Source organism: Cnephaeus nilssonii (genome assembly GCF_951640355.1).
Source record: "Cnephaeus nilssonii genome assembly, chromosome: 11".
NCBI classification, from domain to species: domain Eukaryota; kingdom Metazoa; phylum Chordata; class Mammalia; order Chiroptera; family Vespertilionidae; genus Cnephaeus; species Cnephaeus nilssonii.
In genome coordinates, this window is record NC_137082.1 from 50,580,514 (window position 1) to 50,604,814 (window position 24,301).

Genomic DNA, 24,301 nt, shown 5'->3' on the forward strand with positions numbered 1-24,301 from the left:
TAGTAATTAGGATTTGAAGGTGAGACATATCTCACCAACTAGTATTGTCCTTAAAAAAAAAATAGATGCCTATTTCCAAGTGCCTATAGGAGAAGCATCTGATGGTCAGAAAATATCTATATACTAGTAGTTTATCAAAGTCTCAGGATAGGTGGGAGAAAAAGCGTGGCTCTAGAATAGGAATAGAGAGAGAAAGCATTTTCTCCTCAGTGCATCAACATTTTATAAAATACTTTAATAGTATTGATTAATAAGAGTTAACTAAGTTTAAATACATAAAGATTATCCCTTCAGAAAGTTGGGCAAATTTATTATATGCAAACTAGTAACCCTGTGCACGAATCCATGCACCAGTAGCTCTCTGTGGGGCCTGGCTGTTCTGCATCCGCTGCTCAGAGGCTCTCCGCAGCCCAGAGGCCCATCCGCAGCCGGGCACAGAAGACTTGCCTCATCACCATGGCGATGAAGCAAGCATTCCACCAGGCCACTCACGCTGCCCGCTCTCAGCAGCCGGCCCCCTGGGACTGGGGGACTGCGGCAGGGCTGAGAGGACTGGACACCGCCATCTTGTGGCTATGGGCACCGCTATCTTTGTGACAGAATGATGGTTAATTTGTATATTACCCTTTTATTAGATAGGATGTGTTCTTGAAAAAATAATTTACAACAGTAATCTACTTGGAACAGCTACCTTTTAAAGAGTAATTTTAAAAAAAAAGGCACACTTATTCATAACCTAGCATATTTGAGAAACAAAAAATCTCGACTGACCAATGGTTTCTAAGTAGCCGAATCGATATATACTTTGAGCAATTCTACTTGAATATTATTCTAAGTTTTGTTGCTTTAAAACTTACTATTTTTTTGTATTTTATGTGTGAGTTTGTTTTTAAAACAACCTGTAAATTAGATGTGTTTTTAAAAGAGTATGTGCCCATAACCATGGTTATTACATAATACTTCTTCTGGCTTTCTTTAGAGTCTGGCTTAGTTCTGCAGCTTCTAGAAAGAAGGGCTAAGCCATACAAGCCAGGCATCAGATCCGGACTGTGCTTCTGTAACCATTAAAGGAATTTATTTATGTAAAGGTATTTCTCTACTCTTTTGTTCAATTAACAGGCCCATATTGACTATGCACTTAGCAGCTAAATTGAAGGGTATCCAGATGGGTCAGTCCCCATGCCTGTGTTCAAATACTCTTGTTCTACAAAGGACCCATTCTTAATGGCATGTTAATAGTAAATCTGTGTTGGTATCTCTTCCAGTATCATCCACATTGGTGCCAAATGAAGACAGTAGAGCTAATAGGCCACGTGTGGGCATTGATCTTTTCCATCTGACTATCCCTACATTCCTTCCAGTGACCTTGCTGTAACAACCCCTCATAAACTGATGCCAGCTGATGAGTGCCTTTGAAAGGTGAGGCTTTGTCCTGCGTTATCTAAACCCAAGGCACTGTCAAGATAGAAAGTTCCACTGTGTCAGCGATGCCTGGTTCACAGACGTATAAAAGCACAGCATATAGGAGACACTGGTCCCACTCTGAAGAACCAACTGGTAAAACACAAATGTGAAAATGATAGTCTCCACCTTTGCATCACCAATTTCACATTGTTTATGGACACCATCTCCAGTTCTTCTAGCAACTATCTTCACTAGCTATAGTTTTCTCTGTCCTACAGAAAGGAACATGAAGCTCAGAGGATTCAGACATTTCTAAGAACATACACATTGTACAAATTGAAACTAAAATTTGAATTAGTCCTATAGAAAGTTATTTTCACTGCCTCATACCACATTTGTAGGTCATAGTTATGGTCACGAAACCCCGGTTATTGACATAACTGTGTATATGTGTACATATGTTTGTTTATCCAAGATCGTGCTATCATGGGAATTTACACCAAGCAATTGTCTGGGATTGAAAACCAGGACTTTATTTCATGTGTTGGTATTTCTGTGTATACTTGATGATGAGGGCTTTTGGGGTCACTTTGGAGCTCTGGAGTTCAATGTTATTGAATAAGATGATACAATAAAATGTTCAAAACATCACACGGGTGACACAAGAAAGAACTGTGGGCTCTAGAAATCACTCTTCATCATTGCTGTTTATAGATGGTACATTTGCTACCCTAACTTTACATACAATGTAGAAAAAATATTTATAATGTATTAGAGTATAAAAAAATCTTCTAATGCTTTGTCATATGATCTCAAATGCTGTAGGGCAGAAAGAGGTGCAATAATACATATTTTTATAGATGAGGAAACCACATTTTGGGGTTTCTGTGAGTAAGTATCTACTTCTTTCAGGGAAACATACCATGTTGAGTACTGAAGGGCTGTAACACACATGGTGAGGGTTGCTGGTTGACTCTGGGGTGAATCCGTTTGGGTTTGGAGCTGGACTTATTCTCTATGGTGCAATCTTAGAAAAGTTACTGAAACTCTCTTTGATTTTCTCATGTGTACAATGGAATTATAACAATAACCATCACCACCATAGTGAGAATCATCATTACTTGTGACAGAATTGCTAAGATTGCTAAGAGACTGCTTACATGTAAAACGCTCAAATAGTGTTTAGCATATAGCATTCAATGCAGTCAACCATAATCTTGATAAAATATGGCAGAAAGTAACTTGAAAAACAAGACAGAGATTTCAAGATATCAAACAATTCCATCCGTTATATTTCAGTGTGTGTGTTTTTTTCTGTTGTTTTGATTTTTCCTTTATTTATTCCAATCTGATTCAATTTAGCAAACACAGTGCTGCCCAAGGATTCCACCAAAAGTACAATTTTTAAGCCATCCTTTGCTGAGATACATGAAAATATTATCCTTTGAATAAAATGTTAACTCCTCTGGATGGCATGACACACACTCAGAAATCATGAAGGATAATGTCAATCTACTCTTCCAACTATATTCACTATTTCTCCTTCTGTCTACTCCTATGCTCCTGCCAACTCAAGCACACGGCCTTCCAAGGCTGCCTCCACTCCAGTCTCTCCAGGTGGAAATCTCTCCCTGATCCACGTCTGACAATGGTCTCCAGCCTTCCAGACCTGCTTAGAAGGACAACAATACAATAAACCTCTCTTCATCTCCTTAAGAACATATTTGTATCCCCATATTTATGCTACTAACTTCTTCATTAGAAAACACCAGCTGCATTACATTCTGTTATCAGTTGAATATATGTTATCTTCCATACAAAATTAGGAAGAAATCAATTAGCTTTTCAAGATGGGAAAACTTAGATAATAATTGTGGGCTTCATTTTCCTTACTTAGATCTTCTAAGCACACTTCCTTCTATAAGCCTCCATAATTATGTTCCCCTCTGGATTGCCACCTTTCTTTTTCATCCCCAAAGCACTTAAGAAGAAGCCTGGTATATAGATTGTGCAGGCTCATAAAAGGTTGCTTATATTAATATTGCACTTAAGTTATGAGAAAGTGAATAAAGAGTGCAAATTTTATAATGTCATACAATAGAAGTGTTTTCTTTTAAATACTTTGTACATTATACCTTCTGGTCACTTTTACATTTTGTGCCTATATCTGTGACTATTAAGAGGACAGAAAAAAAAAAAGTATTTCATAGAGTGAAACAACATAAAAACAGCATGCCTCAGAGTTGGGAGGGGGGTACGAGTTGAAAACAAATAAGAGCATCTTGACTGGCCCTAACTGGTTTGGCTCAGTGGCTAGAATGTCGGCCTGCAGACCAAAAGGTCCCGGGTTTGATTCCAGTCAAGGGCACATACTTTGGTTGCAGGCTCCTCCCCCGCCCAGGCCCTGGTTGGGGCTCCTGCAGGAGGCAACCAATCTATGTGTTTCTCTCACATCAATCCTCAGGTGAGAATTAACAACAACAAAAGAGCATCTTGACTGGAATTGTCATGGATGTAAAGAAGTGGTTTAACTTTATGATCATGCTGGTACAGGGATAAGAACCTTCTGGAAACCACCCCTAGAAAATGACAGGCGTCTGAAGTAGGTTGAGTCTATTATTCACACTTCTGAGGAACTGAAAACAAAATCAGAGGGTGTTTACTTCTTTAATAACACACAAGGAAGTACAGAACCAGAGGACATGATAAGAAATAATGAGAAATTAGGAGTGTCTGACAATTACCCTGTTTGATTTTTTTGAATAAAATTAAGTGAAAAAAATCCAAAATACAAATTAAGTTCATTAATAAAATTAATCAGGGTAATTCTATATTAACAAAGGACCTCAGATTTATTGAAAAGGATTTTTAATAATAAAACACATTTCTGGCTATTTTAACAATAAATTTATTTTGCTATTTTGCTCAACCTTTCAGACGGCTATGGAAAATAGTAATTAAATGACTAAGAGAATAATAATTCAAATATTATATCATTTCTTAACTAACAATTTCTTGGCTGGGATCTCTGGGTCATGAGTGATAGAAAGGAGCAAAGGGAAGAAGTGTGAGTAAACATGAGATAGAAAGTCACTAATTGGCTTCAGTAAAGTTGTATAAAACGGAAACCTACTTTTCAAATCATATACATTTAGGATTCAGATAATTTTAAAGATTTTGTTTATTAAACCTACCCCCACCTTTGGAGTTGGATTCTGACAGAACTCATTTTCATCACTGAAATATACAAACTTCATAAAAAGGTAAAATATTATTATTTATTTTATCATCAAAACACCAATAAAGTATTTATTATCTATATATATAAAAGGCTAATATGCTAAGTGTCTGACCATCCAACCGGTCTCTATGACATGCACTGACCACCAGGGAGCAGACGCTCAACACAGGAGCTGCCATGATGCACACTGGCCAGCACCACAGATCTGGCACTGACAAACCAACACTCGGCTTCCCCCATGTGGGACACAGGTCCCACCACCACCCTGGAGCAACCCCCCACCAAATCGCAGCCGATGCTGCCAAGACACCATAGTGCAAAATGCAGCCCACAGCCCAGCCCAGCCCAGCCCAGCCCAGCCCGGCCGGAAACGGTTGCTATGGGCTTCAGGTAATGATGTCATGTAGCAACACCCGGCTTCCTCTCCCTAGCGACTAGCCTCTTTGGAGTTTTCTTTTTGTTGTTTTTTTTTTAACATTTTTTTAAATTGATTTTTTACAGAGAGGAAGGGAGAGGGATAGAGAGTTAGAAACATCGATGAGAGAGAAACATCGATCAGCTGCCTCCTGCACACCTCCTACTGGGGATGTGCCCGCAACCAAGGTACATGCCCTTGACCGGAATCGAACCTGGGACCTTTCAGTCCGCAGGCCGACGCTCTATCCACTGAGCCAAAACAGTTAGGGCTCCTTGGAGTTTCTTTATCCCAGGAACACAGGTGGAAACATTTTACACTTTAACCAAATGTCTGTGAAGCGTTTTCCCATGCCTCATCTCATTTGATCCTCACAGAAGTCCTGCAGTAGGTAGATAGGAGACTTGGTGGAATCCTATTTTCTTTTCATTAGCCAGCAAATGGAGATTTAGAAAGCTTAGAAACTTGACCCAACTGAAAAGAAGTAAGAAATAGTGGACCTTGAAAATGACTTCAGTTTTTCTCACTGAGCAGAATATAGTCAAACACTGCTACAGTTAAATATTTTACCCTTTGTTCTCCCTGCGTGATCTACAATAATAATCTACTTTGTGTTAATATTTACTGCTGGGTTGCTGACAATTACCTGAAAGAGAAGTTTGGGTGCTTCACTGGGCAGGAAAAAGATTAGCTAAATCAGAAAGCAGGTCTAATTAAGTTTATCTATCTATCTATCTATCTATCTATCTATCTATCTATCTATCTAAAGCTCTCGCTGGCACCAATCACACGCGTGTGTTTCCATCTGTCATTGTCGATCGTGAATTTGGTTGACACTTCTATTATAGAGAAAAGGCAAATAGTGATATTAAAATATTTCTTCTAATTAATTTCCTTTCAATGTGCACGAATCTGTGCACAGGGCCTCTAGTTGCATTAATAAAGATAACAGAAACCACTATCATGCTTTGTAATTTATTGTGATATTCTGAGGTCTAGGGAAATCCATTCACGGACTTCTTTAAAAAGCTTACCTAATTTGAGGAAAAGCCAAATTCCTAAGGGAAAAAAAATAGTTTAGGTGACTATTCATATAATGTCAAAGATCTAACTTTATTAGACACCAAGAAAGACAGTTTATGGAGTCAGACCCATTGAATAATTCTAGTAGAAAAAAAATAACATGAAACAGAAAAGTCAGCATCTCCACAATGTGGATTGGTCTCCTTGAAAACTCCAACAACATGACCTCCAATTAGATTTATAGCCACATTTTGATTTTCTAATCAAAGGGAAGTTAGTTATGGCAAATCAAACATTGCATGCCTATTATGCAATATAATGCATAAAATGGCATGTGCATAAAACCAGGTACAGAAAATATATACAGGTATTTCCTAATCAGCACATCAACCTGAATTTGGCAACTGAAAAGCACTTGGACAGAAAGAAAGAGCTCAGTTCAGGACCTCAGAGGCATTTCACATAATGACATGCCTCCCAGATCTTGAAAGTGAATTCAACAGAGAAATAAAATGAAAACAGCTATTTTCCAATTAACTAACATAGTGTATAATTACATTATTGAAAACATGGAATTAGGATTATTTGAAATCACTTTATCAAAAATATAATTATCTCTTAAAATAACATGACTTGAAACATATTGAAACATCTCAGAAGTCTTAAAACCACTCCTTCCTTACCTACCTGAGTCTTCCCAATTGAGTGTAGACCACAGTCTGGTATTCAGGTGACCTTGCCTGATATTGTCAGTAAATTGGAGTTTTTGACATATGGATATATTTCAATACTGGTCTTTAAAGAACCTGTTCTTGGGGCATCCAAACAACATCTCGCAGGTATCATGGAGCCCCCCATGCACAAGATCCAGCATGGAGAGTGATGGCCAAGGACAATAGCAGCCTCCAAGACTCTGCCTCAACATTACCACTATTATCCTTTCTGATTAGTCAATGCTCACTGATAAGAATCTTTTAGTATTACCCCTAAAGGGGCCTATTCTTCATTTGTTTTCCCATGAAGCTGTTGTGTGTTAAAGAAATACATGCAATCCAGTGTTATTATTACAGTTGGTGTAGTTGGATGTTTGTTTTAAGTCTCCATTAGTGGATTTCTGGTGCATACGTATTTTATGCGTTGAGCTAGCAAATCAGAAGACTTCTGTATATTTAGAAAAAACTGTAGAAGAGGGAAGCCTTTGGATGGCTATGGACAGATGAGTGTAAAGGGTTCACCTAATTTGTTTTCCTGCCCGTTTGCTGTTCTAAAGGGCCTTGGCATGTAGATTATACTTTCCTGAGTCATTCAAAGCGTAAAGGGCCCTATGATGATGTCTAAATAAAGTAATATAAAATATGGCTAATCACTTCCAAAAATAATATCTGGATGCATTAAAATTGAATTAAAGGCATAAATATAGCCATGTTAATAAATAAACCAGTCAAGTCAATAAAAAAAGGCTAAATTTTAACGTAAGCAATGTGTACAAAAATATGTAGCAAAATAAAAACATATCTTTATTGTGCTCAATATAATTTTTTCTATTCACCAGCTAATCACATTCATGGGAGTGACTATTTCTGGAAATTGACATTTTTAAAAATATAGACTATTCAGAGTTATGATAATTATTTATTTTTTCTATCACTAAAATCCCCCCACCCCATTTTTTGTGTGATATATATAAAGTTGAATTCCTGATGAGGGTGTATGTGAGTAATTAATCTATTGGGTTTGTGAAATCAGCTTGATTTATAAGGTGTGAATTGTGATACACCAGACTCCTTTGCTATTTAAAGGACAGAATTCTATAGAATTTTGCAATTTTGAAAATGTTTGCAAGCCAATTTATAATAATTATTTTTTTAAATTTTATTTTCTAGGAATACACATTCAATATTTAAAAAGTACCCAATTATTGAATCAAATTTGATAGAGTGTGTAAATCATTCAACAGCAGTTAAATATATTACATGATTTTACTTTACTTATATTTAAACACATCTTAATTAGTTAAGACTTCAGGTATCATATGTGTGCCTCAGTATAAGAACAACTCAGAATGGTGTAATTTGGGTCCTAAAATGGCTGGTGGCTTGAAAGCATTTATAAAAGACTTTCCTATTCTAAAACAAGAATGCAATCCATAAAATTTTGGAGATAAGCCTCAATGCTAAAGGGCATCCTGACGCCTACAATGAGGAAAGAGTTGATATAAAGTGTGTAAGTCAATTTTTTCACTCTAACAGAAGAAAACATTTCTCTTAACTCAAGTTAGGAAATTATTGTACATTTTTATATATCTTTATATAAAAAGTTACAAGGAGCAAGCAGATGATACAAAGACATGGCGGAGAGACAGCAGGGTTGGCGAACGCATGCTTTTTACAATGTGTCTCAGAGAGAGGGTAGTGTTCCAACCGAAATATCCAGAACTGACATGCAGGGGTTTTCTCAAACTGTCTGTCAATTCAGTTGTATTGCTAAGTGCTGAAGCAAAAACATTGCTATTGAAGGGTATAATAAATGGTAAAATGCTGATTTCAAAAACTATTTCTGAAACTGGGTATTTTCCTTTGATATAAAATAAACAAAATAAGGAAATCAAGGGTACAGAAGAAAAACCAAAGAATGAGACTTTTCTTATTGCCCTCTGGTCATTTTACTCATTACTTCTGGCTGCATTTAATCCTAATACAACAGACATGTATACTCAGTCCAGAAAACCTCTGGCTGCTGATCCCATGGTCCACATTTTCACTGTCGCATGTTCAGACTCACTCAGGACGACTATTCTCAAGCAGTCTATGTAATAAAAACAACGTACATGTAACACCAAGTTCATCCCAAATCGTGTTTTTTTTTCACATATCACGTATCACACAATATACAATTATATAAGAGACGTGAAACAACATAGAAACAAAGTGGAAGTGAAAGTAAAAATGAATAGTCTGAATCAGGAACTAATTTCTTCTTCAAGTTTCCAGTAAATCTCAAAATGTATTTAAATTCTAAGGAGCACTTGGTGGCCAGCAACCAAATTACGAAATGAACACATCATTGTGCAGCGGGGATGTCTTGCCGAAGAAATAACAAATATCTGTAATTCTTAAGTTTGGGTAAAGGCAGTGGAATGGATTTAGAAATATGTCCACTTTTCACAATTCACTATAGAATTTTCTTTGCACAGTGCCCATGTTTGTATAAATAGTTCTTCTCTGAAAATGAAACACAGTTAAAACAATTTCTCCCAGTGAAAAATAGACACAAATACTATATACCAATTTATCAAGGTCATCTAGACTCAAGGTCATCTAGATTCTAGAGCATGGAATTGCATTCACCTATTTTAGGAATAGTTGGTAGGTCTGAAGTGTTTTTAAGCGATTAGCTGTCCAACAAATGTTATTGGAAACAAATTAGTCTAATATAGATATAGACTATCAACTGATACAAGTAAAGCCATTCTGATATTCAATGACAAATAAGAGGCACACAAGGACAGCTGGTATTTATGAAACATTTTACATTGTCAAACATTCAACATAACTTGCATTTAATTTTCATGACATAAGCTACATATTCATGCAAAAATAAGAGTGCACAAATTGTATGAGAACAACAAAATTCTTAGTGTATGAATTTGGAGTAAAATATTGCCAAATTATTGTCTCGGCATCAATATATTAAGACAATACTCAATTTTTAATTATGAAAATCATGGGTTTCTTCTGGTATTTCTTTAAAGAGGTCACTAATTTTTGTATCTTTACCTTAAGGCATATAAAATTTATCTCAATTGAACATCCTTTTCAATAACATTGCAATACAATGCTTGATGGTAAGAATATGAATATTTATTTTAAAGATACAGGGACTAAGAACCATCCTTCCATCAGCATTGAATCCATTCTATGAAATGTTATGAAACACGTATTTAAAGAAATAATAAATAGCCCGTTCCCTAAAGAACTGCAAGACAGTTGCAACAGAACAAAACGAAAACGAAATACAACGAAGAAGGAGAAGGAACCAAGGGCATTTGCTTACCTTGAATTTTCTTTTTAGACCCTAGTGGTGTTGTACTCAGATTCGTGTTTGCTTAGAGACCCAATGAGGCAGAACCTGGAATGTTACGGCTGTTTCATTCAACAAAGTAATATTTGCACAAAAAATAAATGCACACACAAATATTTACTTAAAAGCATTCGTAAAAATTCATAAAACTATGAAAATAGAGTTTTGTTATCAGCATGCAAAAATATTAAATCAACGAAAATATTTTAGGTTTTGAAAATGTATGGTGAATTGAGAAAGAATATACATTTATAAAACAAACCAAATGCTAGTAAACATGCAAAAGAACAAACAAAACAGAAGTAGGTGGGAGTTGAGATTTAAAATATGTTTCCCTAAATTTAAATTTTCTTTCCCCCAAATTTTTATAAATCTTAGGGCTAACGATACAGTACAGATCACATTGCCTTTACATTAAAATAAAAATGAATCAAATGTTTCTACTAATCTTTGCTACATTTAAATATAAAGATTAGTATTTTAGCATACCATGCTCTTCTATGCAATTTGTAATATTAATATTATGTAATATGTGGAAAAAAGTATTTTCATTTTCAAACCAAAAATATAATGCATTATGCCCTGACCGGTTTGGCTCACTGGATAGAGTGTTGGCCTGGGGACTGAAGGGTCCCAGGTTCGATTCCGGTCAAGGGCATGTACCTTGGTTGTGGGCACATCCCCAATAGGGAGTGTGCAGGAGGCAGCTAATGGATGTTTCTCTCTCATTGATGTTTCTAACTCTCTATCCCTTTCCCTTCTTCTCTGTAAAAAATCAATAAAATATATTTAAAAAATACATATAATGCATTATATTGAAAAAAAGTGCTATTTCTATATTAAAATTATTCAACAAGATGGGCTAATCATCTTGGTAAGGAAATTATTTCCAAATATCATTTCATATATTAAAAATATAAATATTGATTGGGACAATGTGGAAGCAAATTAGCAATGTAAATTTGTAATATAAATTAAAGCCTAATTTTTGTAGAAATAAATGCTATGTATGTGTAGAAATAAGTGAAATATCTTTGTTCAGTGTGTGCTCACAAGCACAGGTACACATATGCGGGGTTTGGAAGGGTCTGGATGGCCCTGAAAAGGAAAAAGGGGAAAACATGGAGACATTGGTTTAAATCATTGATAAAAAGGAAAACTGAGAATGAAGACAGCCCCGCTGGTGTGGCTCAGTGGTTGAGCATGTACCAATGAACCAGGAGGTTACAGTCTGATTCTTGGTCAGGGCACATGCCAGGGTTGCAGGCTCCACCCCAGTAGGAGTGTGCAGGAGGCAGCCGATCAGGGATTCTCTCTCATCATTGATGTTTCTATCTCCCTCTCCCTTCCTCCCTGAAATCAATAAAAGCATATTATATTTAAAAAAAATTTAAAAATAAAAATAAAAATGAAGACCAAACAGAACTCAATATTCTGGAAGCATTGCAGTCCTCAGGTTAGAGCTGTCATAAAATATCTACTGATACTGACCGCTGCACGGCTTTCTCGTGTCGGGACAGCCTGTGGCTCGTGGTTGGCACCTCCTCGATCTCGTCGATGTCGCAGGCGTCTGCAGCATCTTGTGAGTAGTTGTGTTTCATGACCAGGATGTTCCTCCTGTTTGTGGGCGGGACGAGGGGTTTGACGGGCTGGGGCGGCATCTCCGTCAAAACGGACGCGTCTCTTGTGCTGAGGTTGCTGCGGCTGCCTTTCGCGCTGGACAGCTGGGATCCACAGTGATGGTCATGGATGCACTTGGAAGAGGACCTCCGCAGTTTGTGGTAGGTGTCAAAGTCATCGCCCATGTCGACAAAGTCGGCCGTGGCCCCCGTCCCCCTGAGAGTGCATAACTCGTAGTGAGGGGGCTCAAACACCTCCTGGAAAACGGTCTGGTCAAAGTCCGACTTCCTCTGGACATATTTTTTACGAGGCTGTTTGATCTGCACGATGACGGAAATGATAATGAGGATGATGACAATGCAGGAAGTCACCCCGATGAGGGTCCCACTGGTGTTGGTCAGCTGGTCCAGCAGGCCGGCTTTCCTCTTTTCTGTGGGTTGAGAAGAGTGAAAACAAATAAAGCCAGACACAGCCCACCAGGTATAAACATGGCAGTCACAGCAGCTACCGACAACTTTAGGATGAACGGGGCTGAGCATGGAGTTTTAAAAATTAACAATGTTTACTAGTAACATCAAGTGATATTTATAAATAAAACCGAAATGTTCACTTTTTGCAAGGACCTTATCTTCTAGCCTCAGACACGGCCAACATCCCTGCCTTAAGGTAAATTTATGTTCGGAGAAGGTCTTAGGAGACCATTTGAGTGACCTTTGGGAATCAGATCTTAATTTTAAAAGCAGTACTTTTTTTTTTTCCTTTCCAAGGTATAAGAAAGCCCCCAAACTCAACCACTGGGAACATGACTACACCTGTATTTGTGTGAGCTAATTCCTGATTGGATAACTGAAGTCAAAGCAGTAACAGTATTCTGAACCCGAGAAGTAATTAAACTTCAAGACAGATGTTTCTGGGATGGGGGCGTGGAGGCATCTGTAGGCCATTTCCCCAATGAAACAACCTTCACTGATAAAAAATATGTTTAAAATCCAAACAAGTTATTGTCTGGGAACTTGTTCTAATGGTGAATGGAGGTAGATTTATTTTTGAAAATCTCCTCCATTTCCTTAAGGTCAGTGACGGTCTATGGCATGGAAGCTCCCAGAATGGAGCCACAGCACCTCCCCAGGAGGGCAAGACGCCAGCATTTCTCGCCCCCATCGCTGCTGCAGATGCTCCATCTCAGGCAGGGGTGGTCCTAGTGTCTGGGGCTCCTTTCCTCCTCCCAGGCCCACTGGTAGCACCGAGGCTCAGACCCAGGTGCAGAGGGTGAGGAGGCCGGGCCTCCACTCACTCACAGAGGGAACCATCTGGAGAGGCCAGTGGAGAAGACCAGGGCCCTGTTCATAAAGGAGTGTTACTCTAAAACAGCTGGCCACTGTCCCTGCCCCTTCATCCTGAGCCACGGTGCGGAAGTTTTGCCCACGAGAGAGTCAGCCACAAGAACAGACAGACCACAGCTTCCCCTGAAGATTTATTCTATTTGGATCAGAGCGTGGAGGTGCCCAAGCCCATGGAAACCTCAAAAACAATGGAAATGACCAAGTATTAAGAGTCTTCACAAAATATTTAATTTCCCATTGATTCCAAAATGGTTCCTTGGGACACAAAAGTGATCATCGCCACATCTACCTTCAGGTATTCGATGCCGGGTCTGCCTTCCTTATTGACCGCAGGAACCACGGCTGCTGAGGTCACCTCTCTGCTTCTACCCAGAGAAGGCGTTTTAGTAGACGATACTGGACTTTGAATAAGAAAGAGTTGTCTGCCTGCTTGTCCTTGGCAAATTGGTTCTTACTGAATCTGAATCAAAGATGTCTGGCACTTTCAGCTTCACTGAAACATGCAACATTTATAACCAAGCCAAGGATTGGAAATGCTGTCGACAGAAACAGGCCTTTGTGCATCAGCCAGAGTGGGGAGCAGGGGATGGGAGCTACTTCCATTGCGATGGAAGAAAAGCATTTAGGTAGTTGAGTTGAGTTTAAGTGGCTGGAAGTAACTGAACGCTCAAGCAGGCCTTCAATAAGCCTTATCTCTAGGGTATGTGCGCTGTACTCAATGAAGACACACTGGAATAATGACAGGTGTAACGCAGACGAAGGGCACTGGGTCTGCTAGGAAACGCCACTCTGCATCTAAGCTCCAAGTGCCTGTCCATGTCCTGGCAGGCTCTCATAGGAAGACACCTCCATGAGCGTTCAAGGGCTCTGGAGAGTCCACTGTGCGTTAATGAAACTTCTGGTGCCAGCACCTGAAATGGCAAAGAACAAGGCTTCCCAATGGATTATAAGACACCCAAAGCTCATAAAAGCCTCTCTACACTCTGTCTTTACGACGGTCTGATACATAGAACATTGGAACTTGTATCCTTCCCACTCCAGACAGGGGGAGTCTGCAAATCATTACCTTTGCAGTGGTTTTCATCCCAAGGATACACACAGTTCTGGAGCCCATTGCACACCAGGGTGTTGTTGATACACATGTTACTGTGGCAGAAGAACATGTTGCCTTCGCAGGGAGCTGAAAGCAAGAAGAGAGCGATGAAGAAATAGAACTGACGCTCAGTAGTCAATCACTCACATTGCAAATCCAAAAGCAGAAAGATAACAGTGATGATTCACCCTCAACTTGAGATAAAGGATCTGACCTTTCATTCTCAGAAGTGTTGCCAAAGTGGCAATTATTTTTTGAGTTACTAACAGAGCTGGTGTCCCTCTAGAGGCGTCCAGCTTATAAAACAGGCATGGAGATTTTCATCATAAAAATGAAGTCCATTATCCATACAGGTTTTTTTTTTTTTAACTTGGTGCACTCCTTTAGCAAAACCAAAGTGGCTAAGATATGCTTTACATTATATCTGTGTAAACACAGCTCTACTGAGCAAAAGGACTCAATGGAAATACTGAAATAAGTTTGAAAAGTACATGCTTACAAATTACTAATGAAAAAGTTACATACTAAACAAAACCCTATAACACTATTTAAGCATATGAAAAGGAGAGTGTCATGGAAATCCAGAAGAGGGGAAAATTAATCCCAAGCAACAACATAAGAAGATATATTATTCTCATCGACTTTTAACAGATACATGGTGGTGAAATTAGCCTACTTTGCATGAATTTCACACATTCTGGTAACTTTAGGTATCATGGTCCATGATTCCCAGATTACAATGCACAGTCAGGGTGCTGGAGGTACCTCTAAGAAGATCTACATAAATATGGGAAATTTGGTGACATAAATATGATAAACAGTGAAGATTTTAATATAGCAAAGAAAAATGTTAGATATGACTTCAATATTAGGAAGTGCATTTCTTTCATTATCATAGTAATAGAATATTTAGAAGAATGAGTTTCCAGGGTAATACTGCATTAGGAATCATGGTATATAGACAGTGCTTTATGCTAATTCTTGTTTTTACCTTTATAATTATTCCACATACCTCATATAATGTAATTTCAGTGTTTACCTTTTCTGTAATAGTTTCTGTGACCCTTGTAAGAACAGACATTCTAGAAATACTAGATACAACACATATTCAGTACTACATGTAATTTACAGTGGAAATCAATCAGCAAAGGGTTATTAATGATCAATATTATCTAAACACTGCAGTCATGCTATAATGAATTTTTCACCTTCAAACTATATAGTGCAGATATTTTAGAAAGTTACCATCTTCTAATGAACATTGACCTTTGAACACATGGGTTTGAAAGGCAAGTTCACATATACATGAAATCTTTTTTCAATAAATACTGTAAATGTATTTTCTCTTCTTTACGATTTTCTTAATAATGTTTTTCTTCTCTAGCTTAGTTTATTGTAAGAATTCAGTATATAGCACATATACAAAATATGTGTTAATCATTGTCTATGTTGTTGGTAAGGCTTCTAGTCAACAGCAATTAAGTTTTGGGGGAGTCAAATGTGAGGGAGTGGGGGGGTTAGTAATAACCCCACATTGTTCAAGGGTCAACTGTATTTGCTATATTAATCAAAATGGTCCAGAAAATACTTGCATAAGGCAAATTTAGTGTATTTTAATATGCTTAGAGGAATTCTTAAAAAAAATACAGTCAAGTCTTGAAAATCAAATCAGTAGAGCAAAGATCTGGCCAACTCCAGCAAAGTGAATCCTGGCCAGCCACCCCTTCCTCCAACCTCACTCCCCCGAACCCCCAGCCGCTTCTCATAACAGAGTTCCTTCTTCCTTCTGCCTTGTTTGACTTGACTTTAGGTCCCTGGTTAAAGAGTAAAGATATTTAACAGTCATTTTAAAAAAGAAAAAAGGATTAAAGTGTAGAGAATGTTCAGTAGTCATTTAGAAAAGTATTCTGCTTAAAATTTTATTGGGCCAGTGGTTTGTTAAGCATCGTATAATAAAATTTAATGACCCCATATATTATTGCAAAAATCTGCTTTTTCATAAGAAGCTAAAATTGAATGTCTGTAGTCCACAATAATGGCTGTTGCAGAACTGATATGGTCGGTTTAGCAGATAATGAGTGTTGTCAAAATGTGTACAAGAACAAAAAGGAGTTTTCGGTGAATTGATTGGGGTGGCTGCAAAATGATTTAGTGAAAATGTGCAAGACATCCATTGCAGTAGTTTTGAAAGTACAGTTATCCACCAAGTAAAGAATACCTTCAGAAGAGCATACATATTTATTGACCTTCTAGAGTAAGTTGGAATAATTATTATAATTACCATTAAATAGGATGGGTTTATAAAAATTAATATATAAAACTGACTTTGCATTCTATAATTGAGTGAAATACAATAGTGTGTTCGTAAGAGCACTGAGATTTGAATTCCAAGTTCTCCAAGTGTAATCTTGTTCCATATTCTGCTGTTTTATAGCAGTGAAAATGTCATATAAACTCCCAATCAGTGTCCCAATATCAGTTGTTACATGTTGGGGGTTAAACTGAAGTAACAGGTAAGTCAGGACTCTCAATAAATCAATCAGGACCCACTTCTTCACATCAAATAAATATGCAAATGTGTCAGTGAACTGGAATCATCCTTGCTCTTGAAAATTAATATCATTCCAGGTACTATCCCACCTTTCCCCCCTGCCTTTGCTATTATACATAGACTTGCTATGCAAACAATACAACAAGAAAATCTTGCAAAGGCTAAGAAACAAATGTATAACAATTTACACTCCTAGAACAAAAAACAGTTTTGTTTCATAGACACCAGAAATAAAATCAATTGGAATCTGAATTTTCTCCATCTTGTATTTCTGAATATTTCTCTCATATAAATCCAGATATGCAGTCGATTATGAGCGTCTCATTTCTATCTCTTGCTAAAAAAATAAAATGGCACCTCCCTGCCTCCCAAATCAAGCTATGTTCTCATTGGTCTTTCGAGGATGTCAGATACCCTCTATCCCTCCCATCACTTCCCACGGCCACCAGCACACTCCTGGTATCTCTAGGGCAGTGTTCGCATGCCATTCTCTCCCTCTGTCTGCCCCGGAATCCCCTTCCCCACGCGGCTATCCAAACCATATCAGAACTGCACTATCAATGCAGCTCTGAAATATTCCACTCTAATGGAAAGTTAACTTTTTCTTAAATCCTGTTATAGTTTTTAAAAGTTCAACACTTAATATATGCTCATCATCTTTCCTGCAAGTTCTTTTTGGATAATGGCATGACTTAAAAGGAAGATAAACACTCCAATCAAAAAATGGGCAAAGGACCTAAATAGACACTTTCAAAAGATGACATACAGAAGGCCAACAGACATATGAACACATGTTCAAAGTCACTAATCATCCAAGAGATGCAAATCAAAACAACAATGCGGTACCATCTCACAACTGTCAGAAAGGTTATCATCAACAAATCAACAAACGACAAGTGCTGGTGAGGATGTGGAGAAAAAGGAACCCTCGTGCACTGCTGGTGGGAATGCAGATTGGTGCAGCCACTGAGGAAAACAGTATGGAGTTTCCTCAAAACATTAAAAATGGAACTCCTATTTGACCCAGTAATCCCACTTCTAGGAATATATCCCAAGAAAACAGAAATGCCAGTCAGAAAGGATATATACACCCCTATGTTAATAGCAGCACAATTCACAGTAGCTAAGATTTGGAAACAGCCTAAGTGCCCATCAGCAGATGAGTGGATTAGAAAACCGTGGTATATCTACACAATGGAATACTATGCTGCTGTAAAAAAGAAGGAATATTAACCATTTGCAACAGCATGGATGGAACTGGAGAGTATTATGCTAAGCAAAATAAGCCAGCGAGAGAAAGATAAATCACAAGATCTCACTCATATGTGGGATATAATGAACAACATAAACTGATAAACAAGAATAGATCCAGAGACATAGAAGCATTAAACAGACTGTTCAACCTCAGAGGGAAGGCGGGGAGTGAGGGGGTAAGAGATCAACCAAAGGACTTGTATGCATGCATATGAGCATGACCAATGGACACAGACAGTAGTGGGGTGAGGGCATATGCTGGGGGGTGGGAGCAGCTGGGGAGAGTTCAGTGGGGGGGGGGAAAGGAATTTAAATAAATAAATACTAGTAAATAAATAAATAAATTTATATTTTAAAAATCTCTTGCATTGCTTACCATTTTTAGGTGTGTAGTTAATACTCAACAGATAATATTAATTGATAAATATTACTGAGAAGAGTTTAACGCTGGCTAGGCTGCACACCTGAGTATCCCAGAGAGCTGATTCCTCTGACAGGTGTGTTTGCAGGTGGAGAATTAACCGTTAGTGCTACGGTTTTCAAATACAACACAAATTATGATATTCTCAGAATCTGAACCTCAGTATCATTTCTTTGCTCTCTTACTATTGCAGAGAAGGCATGCATTCTACCATTTTGCAGAGGATGAATTCTACTTAGAAATTCAGTATGCATATATCAATATATATTGCCTCTTAAAAAACATCAACTTTATTTCCTAAGTTTACCTGGAAGAAACTTGAAGTTTAGGTTTACTTGTAATAAAATGGCAGCTAAGGAAGCAATAGTCAAATTTCAGAGTAACTCAGGCAGATTCCATGATTTTTTTTAAATCCTCACATGTTCCCATTCTTACCACGAGGTGGCAGTATGCACCACATTTTGGTAAAATAGCGTTTCAATCCATCATGATGCTTAAACCAGGAATGCATCTGGGGTAAACAATGTTTATATCTATTTATTCCTGATTCTTAAAAAGTAAAAACTTTAGAAGGAATTAAACAAAAGAATTCTGAGCATATCTTATAAAGGAGCACAAGATAAAAAAGGCAACCACAACACAACAAAAAGGAAGTTTTATTTAAAAATTTAATAAAGAATCATGTAACATGCTATTATGCTAGAGACTTAATCATGATGTGTCATCAGTTTTCAGTATTGTGTCAGATGTTTATAAATGTTGTTCCAATTGTGTAATTCAAAGGCTTTTAACTTATAATACTAAGGCATTAATGCTCATTCTAACTATTAGAGTTATTTTTTCTCTCTCTCTCTCTCCAGTGAATTTTAAACTCAGAAATCCATTAAATACTATTCAAGAAATAGTAAAACAAAATGGAAATAAAAGTGGCAGATTTCTCTCTGAAATATTGATCTTTGGAATACCTCTGCTTTATGGTTAATAAAACTTCATTGGTAGATTAGTTCAAAGCCAAAGAACATCAGGTTTCATCATGAAAATCTGGAAATAGAAGTGATGCTTGATCCTATTTTTCTTTAAACATAATGTCATTATTTAAACAAAAACTTAGGACTTAAGGTCAGGTGCTTCCCCCAAAGTACTCCAGCCACCATCCCAAATCTCCTATCCATACATATTCTCCTTGTTTCTTGCTTTCCTCAAAACCTTCTTTCAACTTCTTTAATTTGAGATTTGTCAAAAGTTCACAATCCCCCTCTGTCCTGGGCTGTGTATGCACAGCCTCACATGCAAACACACACTCATGCACACTCACATACATGTGTACATGTGTAAACACACACAGCCTCACACACTCACGCATGCACATATACACTCACACATATATGTATGTGATCTTCTGCACATTATCTTTTTATTCTTTACTTCCCCAATCTTAAATCAGAATGAAATGGTCACACCACTGCATGGAAAGGTAGCCCAGGAGAACAGGCATGTGCCCTTGCTTCATTTCTTAAATTCAACTCTGACCAGCTTTTAAGTCTTTGATTTATTAAAACTCTCTGATATTCTAGGTTCTCTAGAGCCCATCACTTTTGTTGCTTCAGAGATGAGAACAAAACTTAACATTATTATAAGTCTGTATAGATTGCTGCTAAGTATCATTTTAATAGTAGTGTTCTAATTATAGAAAAAAAAGCAAATGTAGAAAATACATATTTGGCCATCAGAAATAACCTCAAAATAAAAGTTTTTCCTTGTTCTTACCAAAATAAATGGAAAAATTCTCCCTGCCATCTACTTTAAAGTTAAAATGGCCCTGGGCTATTCAATCAAAAGAAATGACATTTTACTTGAGAAATGATGACCAGATTTGAGGCCAGAAATAGATTTGTGCATCTTCACTTCATCTCCTTTATCATCTTCATATTTTTTTAAAAAATCAATACCTGCCTCTAAAATTCTATGTTCCGATGTGACTTGGTTATCGGTCAAAATATCCAGTATTATTGAGGAAGATATACTTCAATCTCCTTTTTTAATACAATAAATTCTATTCAAAATTTTCAAATTAATAGCAATCACATTAGATCTCTCCAAATATTTCTGCCAAAATTGCATATTCCTACTCTGGCAAAAAATATCATATTAAGAAAAGAGAAACACCTTCATGTGAAAATTATGTTCCATGGACAGAGAACATTCCCTTCCTAACAGAGGGCATGAACCACCTCATGATTTAACCATTACTACTTGGAGTGCAAGGAATTATTGCACACTTTATACTATGATTATGTCTACCTTGGGTCAGCTACACAATTTATTCATTGTATGCAATGAGATGTGACTAGACTCTCAATAAGGAGGATGCTGTATCTCTTTGGGGTCTAGACTTTGATTATTATTGGAACTTGGACATGTGGCCCAGGCTTTGTTTCCATGACTGATGAACACACATCTAAGAAAGCCTTTAGTTTAGACACACAGTTCTGTTAAAGGTGCTATATTTCATTTCATCATTAAATGTGCCAACTCCCAAAAGGAGGGCTTGTAAGAAATAACTTATTAGAGCCAAGCATAAATGGACCACTCTCAGGGTTGTGATTCTGCAAGTTCAAATGCTGACCATTTAGAATAACTGTCCCCATCTAACATAGATAGATTGACATTTGGATTATCCATATGAAAAATGCATACTGCCTATTTTCAGAAACAGGTAGAAAGAACAGTGGCTATAAAGCCAAAAATCTAAGAAATCAATGTATATGATATCCTAAAATCCCACCCAAAATTACAAGGAATGAGCTGCCTTCATTCATGTTCACAGGATCCCTGGCAGATCCCTGCTCTACTTAAGACAATGTTGATCTCAAAATTTCAGTGACAATTCTGCACAATTTTATAAGGAATGCAATAAAAAAACAGTTCAAGGTCATAAAGTATCAATCTACCCCATTATCTTAATAGTTAAACTGTATATACATGTTTCAAGAACGATTTAACCAAGCCATTCAAACAATTGCCAACTTTAAATGATTTTAAACACTCACCACTAGTGTATATTCTTAAGTTATTTTTTTAGATCAACAGATGGGGCCATCTCTGTCTTTATCTATGTCTATGTCTACGTCTACATCTACATCTGTCTATATCTATATCTATAATTTTTTACCTCATTTAGAATTTTAATATATAGGGCTACATTGCCCTTTTGAAAACTTTTACTTTCCTACTAGCCTATAGTATTTCCTTATTTCACCACATCAACTCCAAAAACAGGTATTTCATTATTGCTATTTTTTAAAACATTTTGATGGAAGAAAATGGTATCTCATTCTTATTTGATTTACATATCCTTATTTAACAATATGCAAAGTTCTTTGTTTCCTTTACCAAGAGCCATTTATGCTTCTGTATAATTTTTTTCACTTCATTTGCGCCATTTTCTATTGGTATGCCTATAGAACTTTTTCCTATTGTCTTATGTCAATTTTATTCTTTAAATCATAACAATATTTACTCACTGTCTCTCCTTTATGCTGCCATTTGGTCTCCAGTTCAGTGTTTCCCTTTTTATTTTACCTATGTTTGTATATAAATGCATATTTAAAATTTTGCAGGTTTGTGTATAGTGATATTTTCCTCTATCCACACTATTCTATATCTATTTTAGAAAGATGTACCAAAATTGGCACATTCCACAATTTTTCCAGCATATTTTGTATATTGTTGATGTTGAAATCTATGCCATCTGTTACTTATGTGGCTGTATGACATATATAAGTAGATATTTTTATATTAATAAAGTGGTCTTAGTACTTTTAAAATACACAAATTCATAATGGTGAGGCTGGAGATCTATATCAATAAAACATCAATTTACATTTTAGTCTGTGTTATAATTGGTAACATTGCTTCCTCTACTGGGTAATATTATCTTTCCTTGGGGAAGTACATAGTGAGTACAATGACTTTTGATCTTAGAATTCACCCCAAATATGTAAACATGTTTGGTCTTGCATTTTCTAGTGGGAAAATTAAATATTATGGTTGCAAGTTGAGTATAATTAATATTGTTGGTATATATTCACAGTCTCTATACTTTTTTTTCCATTTAGGATCCATCAAGTTAGTTAATTGAAGTGATATGACAATTTTATTTGTGTATCAAAAAATTAGGAATTTTCTCTCTCTAGTGTAGAATGCAAATTATGTGCATAAGAGGCAGATGGCAGGTTTAACAATGTTCCAGACAAGAAAAGATAATAACACTGAACTGTGAAATAATAATCAATCACCTCACAGAAGAGTAGAGATCCAACTAAAAAAAAAATGATGGAGAAAAATCTCTACAAGGAGAAAATTAGGCTTTTTAGAATATGCTTTAGAGTAGATAACTTACTAAAGTAAATGAGGAAGTGTGTGGTGGGAGTGTGGAGCAGAGTACCAGATATAATTGAACATTTTCTGAAGTAAGTCACACCCTTGAACTTAATTTGAATAAGTGTGCTAGCACCTCAAAGGAAACAAGCATCTTATCCATCTGGTTGCCATCAGTGCCTGGGGTGCTCGCATGTTTACTGAAGGGACAAATGAATGGATTGAGGAATACAAATAGTATAAAAATGAAAACTTACTGATGATTAGGTTAATAAAACTATAGAAAACTAGTGGCCCGGTACATGAAATTCGTGCATAGGGGGGTTCCCTCAGCACAGCCTGCACCCTCTCCAATTGGGGACCCCTTGGGGGATGTCCGACTGCTGGTTTAGGCCTGATCCCTGTGGGACCACTGGCTCCTAACTGCTCACCTACCTGCCTGCCTGATTACCCATAAATGCCCTCCCCTGCCAGCCTGATCTCGCCTCCAACTGCCCTCCCCTGCTGGCCTGATCACCCCTAACTGCCTCTGCCTCAGCCCCCTCCACCATGGCTTTGTCCAGAAGGAAGTCGGACATCCGGAAGATGGCCAGTCAACCCAGTCTAATTAGCATATTACCCTTTTATTAGAATAGATATATTATATAGGATAGGATTGATAGGATTACTTAAATGGGGGGAGGGGTGGAGCCTTTTTCAGCAGTAGGAGATGCTCTTGGCAGACACAAATACATAATCCCTATATCTGGACTGATAGCCAGCCATATGCACTATACTGCCAAACTGGTCATTAAAAAATTGAACAGCTTTCTTACACCTTACACCAAACAGCTGTTGTCCTTAAAACACCTCCTCAGCCCCCACCTTAGGTTCTGCCTTTGCAGTTCACCCAGATAGGTTCTGATTGGTCAGTTTCTATGCCAGTCAGCTTCAAAAGCTCCACCTCTTAGGCAGCGATTGGCTCCTCACAGTTCACCCAGATTTGGTTCTGATTGGTTGGTTTCTATGCCAGTCAGCATCTCCAGGCCTATCTCTGGGCCTGATCAGAGAGACGGGGCTGATCAGCAGCCCCCACGGCTGTTGGCGAGGCCCAGAGAGAAAGAGAGGCAAGGGCTGATCAACAGCTGCCACAGAGGCTGTGGATCAGACCCTGCTTCTCTCTCCAGGCCTCTCTCCTGGCATGATCTGCAGCCCACTCAGCAGTCAGTGCTGGGTCACCGTGGTGACCCAGCACTGACTGCAGGACTGACTTCCGGTGTTCAGTCATCCATTTGGTCATTTTAGACGTTATGGACACTGGCTCTTTATATATATATATAGATACCCAACTTCAAGGTTAAGCTGATGTTGGGGTGAATATTTTTCTTATACTGCCTACAGTTATATTTTTCTATATCTCCTAAACTATCAAATTTGGAAATAAAAATACATTAAAAATAATAGTATATCCTACCTAATAATAGACAAATATGCAAA

At 37.5% G+C, this 24,301-nt stretch overlaps 1 protein-coding gene across 2 annotated transcripts in view; it reads right to left on the reverse strand.

Moving 5' to 3' along the window:
- The window catches only part of NETO1 (neuropilin and tolloid like 1), a 101,810-nt gene that overhangs the window by 6,039 nt on the left and 71,470 nt on the right, over nt 1-24,301 (reverse strand). The window contains exons 8-11 of one of the 2 annotated variants that reach the window (XM_079784860.1): nt 14,193-14,306; nt 11,655-12,213; nt 10,137-10,211; nt 9,169-9,304 (exon numbers count right to left, since the gene is read on the reverse strand). In XM_079784860.1, coding sequence (XP_079640986.1) covers nt 10,151-10,211; nt 11,655-12,213; nt 14,193-14,306 — 734 coding nt within the window. In that variant the 3' untranslated portion in view covers nt 9,169-9,304; nt 10,137-10,150. Of the gene's footprint in view, nt 1-9,168; nt 9,305-10,136; nt 10,212-11,654; nt 12,214-14,192; nt 14,307-24,301 lie in introns of those variants that run through there. The other variant, XR_013814232.1, reaches the window with a different exon arrangement.